The sequence below is a fragment of the Bison bison genome, unplaced genomic scaffold (assembly GCF_000754665.1).
Source record: "Bison bison bison isolate TAMUID 2011002044 unplaced genomic scaffold, Bison_UMD1.0 scf7180017864383, whole genome shotgun sequence".
Lineage (NCBI taxonomy): Eukaryota > Metazoa > Chordata > Mammalia > Artiodactyla > Bovidae > Bison > Bison bison.
In genome coordinates this window covers 4,651,935-4,654,823 of record NW_011494955.1, presented here as the reverse complement: position 1 = coordinate 4,654,823, position 2,889 = coordinate 4,651,935, and the positions used below count along the sequence as shown (strand labels likewise).

Here is a 2,889-nt window from a genome sequence, read left to right as displayed (position 1 = left end):
TTCTGTGCCTTCTGAAACCAGATATCAATCATCAAGACAAAACTAATCTAATTGAATTGGTCCTTCTTGAGTAGAGCAGCAATTAGAAACTTGAGTTATTCTTACTAATATAATATTAATAACACTAATCTTAAAAAAATCATTCAAGACATTTTGGCACTTCTTCCTATTTTATTTTATTTATTTAATTAGTTTATTTTTTGGCTATGCTGCGTGGCTTCAAGTTCTCAGTTCCCCAGCCAGGGATTGAACCTGGGCCACAGCAGTGAAAGGCTGGACTCCTAACCACTATGCCACCAGGAGACTCCCATAATAATATTCTTCTTTGGGAGGTGGGTTGGAGAGGGCCTGTGCTGTGTGACTTGTGGGATCTTAATTGCTTGACCAGTGATCAAATTCACACCCTTGGTAGTGAAAGCGTGGAGTCCTAACCTCTGGACCACCAGGGAATTCCTAATAATCTTCACAGTAATGTTTCAGAGTGATTGAAGTATATGAAAGTTATCTCATATAAATAGCCTACGATTTTCCATGTAAGAGCCATAGTCCCAGATTGGATTTGTGGTTTCTAGTTTCTTGTGTGTTATCCTGGCTTCTTAGAATTAATGTAAAATTAAAGTAAAAATGCTCTGAGTGGGGTCTAGAAGCTGTGCTGTGATTGGAATTCAAGTAGTATGCTGAGTGGTCAGATGTGTAAGTCCCATTTAGGTGAGGTGCTGGCTGAGAGAGGGGTGGTATTTAGTCAGCAACATTGAGGTCTGCTTGTGAAACCATCTGGTAGCTCAAACTCTGATAGGAAGGACTTGGATACTGTTAATTGTAACAAAGTTATTGATATTGGTGACTATAGAGATGAAAGATTATGTTTTCTAATTTGGCAAGAGGTGGTATGTTTTACACTCCAGAATACAGATGAAATCTAACACCCCTTTCAGGTCTTAATTCTGTAATTTTGCAAAATAGGTACAAAATATGTCAATTTGTTGTTGTTGTTTTAGTCACTAAGTCATGTCTGACTCTTTTGAGACCCCATGGACTGTAACCCACCAGGCTCCTTTGTCCATGGCATTTCTCAGTCAAGAATACTGGAGTGGGTTGCCATCTCCCTCTCCAGGGGATCTTCCCAACCAGGGCTCAAACCCAAGTCTCTTGCACTGGCAAAAGGATTCTTTTCACCTAAGCCACCAGGGAAGCCCCAGAATATGTCGCTAGAATATCTAAAAAGAAAAGTAGAGCACTGTTTCACAGGAGCAATAATGGTACAAGGTGGAAAAAAACTAGTAAAGAATAGAGAAGGGGAGGCTTCCTCAGTTTTTTAGTAGGATAGTTATTGGGGTTCAAGGGGAGTGGTTAACAATTAGTATTATTTACCTTTCTCCTTCGAAGTTTGAACTTAACTGAGAAGTAGATTCCTTAATCAGTAGATCAAAATTAAAAAAAAATTTAGCCTTATTGATGGAGTTGACTGGATAATATGCCATAGATCTGTGGCCCAATGGACTTACTGATATCCCCGCTCTAACCCCTAGTTAAACTTAACCGGGTGATCCTCGCACTCTCCTTCCCAGGCTGCTTATTGCTGATGGAGAGAAGCGCAGGTGGTCTGTGGACTCTGCCTTGTCCTCCGGGTGCCTCTGGGGGGCGAGGGGCGGGGCTGGTTATTCATCTTCCTCTCAGGGTTGAAGTGTTGGGAATGAGACCTGAAACCTTAGAGCTGAAGTCTCTGTTCAGGGAAAGGTGAGGCTGTGAAACAGTGGCTGTCTTCTACCAGTGTGCTCCTGAGATGCTTCCCCCTCTCCCTGACCCCTGCCAAAATCTTGAAATATGAGCTTAAGCTGTTAGTTAGATCAAAGAGAGTTAAAGATCTCTGTCCTTAGAAACCCATCAAAATGGTGGGAAGTCAGTCTTTTAAATATTTGGGTTAATCTGGAGACAAAGACAGAGACTGGGAGACTGCCTCGAAGCCATTCTGTGGATGCTTTTGTTGTCTTGTTCAGTCGCTAATCCGTGTCCGACTCTTTGCGACCCCGTGGACTGCAGCTCGCCAGGTGTCGCGGTCCCTCACTGTCTCCCGTGGATGCTTATTACCAACTACTTGCCCACTTCCCTCAAATAGCTTTTACTTCAGTTTTCTTTTGAAGTCTTGCCAGTAAAAATATGATTAAGACTTTTATATTTTTTCTATTAAACATCTCCTAATCATAGTCTGAAAACTGTGATTATTTCCAAGGTTATCTAATTCAGTAGAACAATTATTCTTTTCACATAGTAAGGGCTCAGTCATACAGAGTCACAGAATGCTGGTCGTGAAACTTGTTTTAATTTGTTCTTGCTAATTCCTCTCCCTCTCTTCTCTCCTTTCCAGAATCCTATTCTGTGAACTCAGGCACTCAGGTATCCACCACGGTGTTGGGTCCTGAACAGAAGATGCCAGATGGTAATTTACAGCTTGGTGTTATTGACTCATTTTTGTTTGGAATTACGCTTAAGCCAGTAACAGAAATTTACCATATTGTCCTTCTTGTCCTCTGTTTCATCAAATATTATCGCCATCTCCTGTCCCCCAGCCAACTATATCATGGAGACCTGCTCCATTCACACAAGGGACACTGATGATTAGTCAGCGATGAGCCCTCCTGTCACAAGGGTGACACTCCCCCTTCCTCAAGCTCTTCACTGCAGGTCTTCAGATCAGTTCAGTCCAGATCAGTTGCTCAGTCATGTCCAACTCTCTGTGACCCCATGAATTGCAGTACACCAAGCCTCCCTGTCCATCACCAACTCCCGGAGTTCACTCAGACTCACATCCATCGAGTCAGTGATGCCATCCAGGCATCTCATCCTCTGTCGTCCCCTTCTCCTCCTGCCCTCAATCCCTCCCAGCATCAG

At 42.9% G+C, this 2,889-nt stretch overlaps 1 protein-coding gene across 1 annotated transcript in view; it reads left to right on the top strand.

The window, feature by feature from the left end:
* Window positions 1-2,427: 2,427 nt before the first annotated feature.
* Window positions 2,428-2,889, top strand: part of LOC105001514 (natural resistance-associated macrophage protein 2-like) — a 17,963-nt gene continuing 17,501 nt past the window's right edge. The window contains exon 1 of the mRNA XM_010857825.1: window positions 2,428-2,437. Coding sequence (XP_010856127.1) covers window positions 2,428-2,437 — 10 coding nt within the window. The remainder of the gene's footprint in view (window positions 2,438-2,889) is intronic.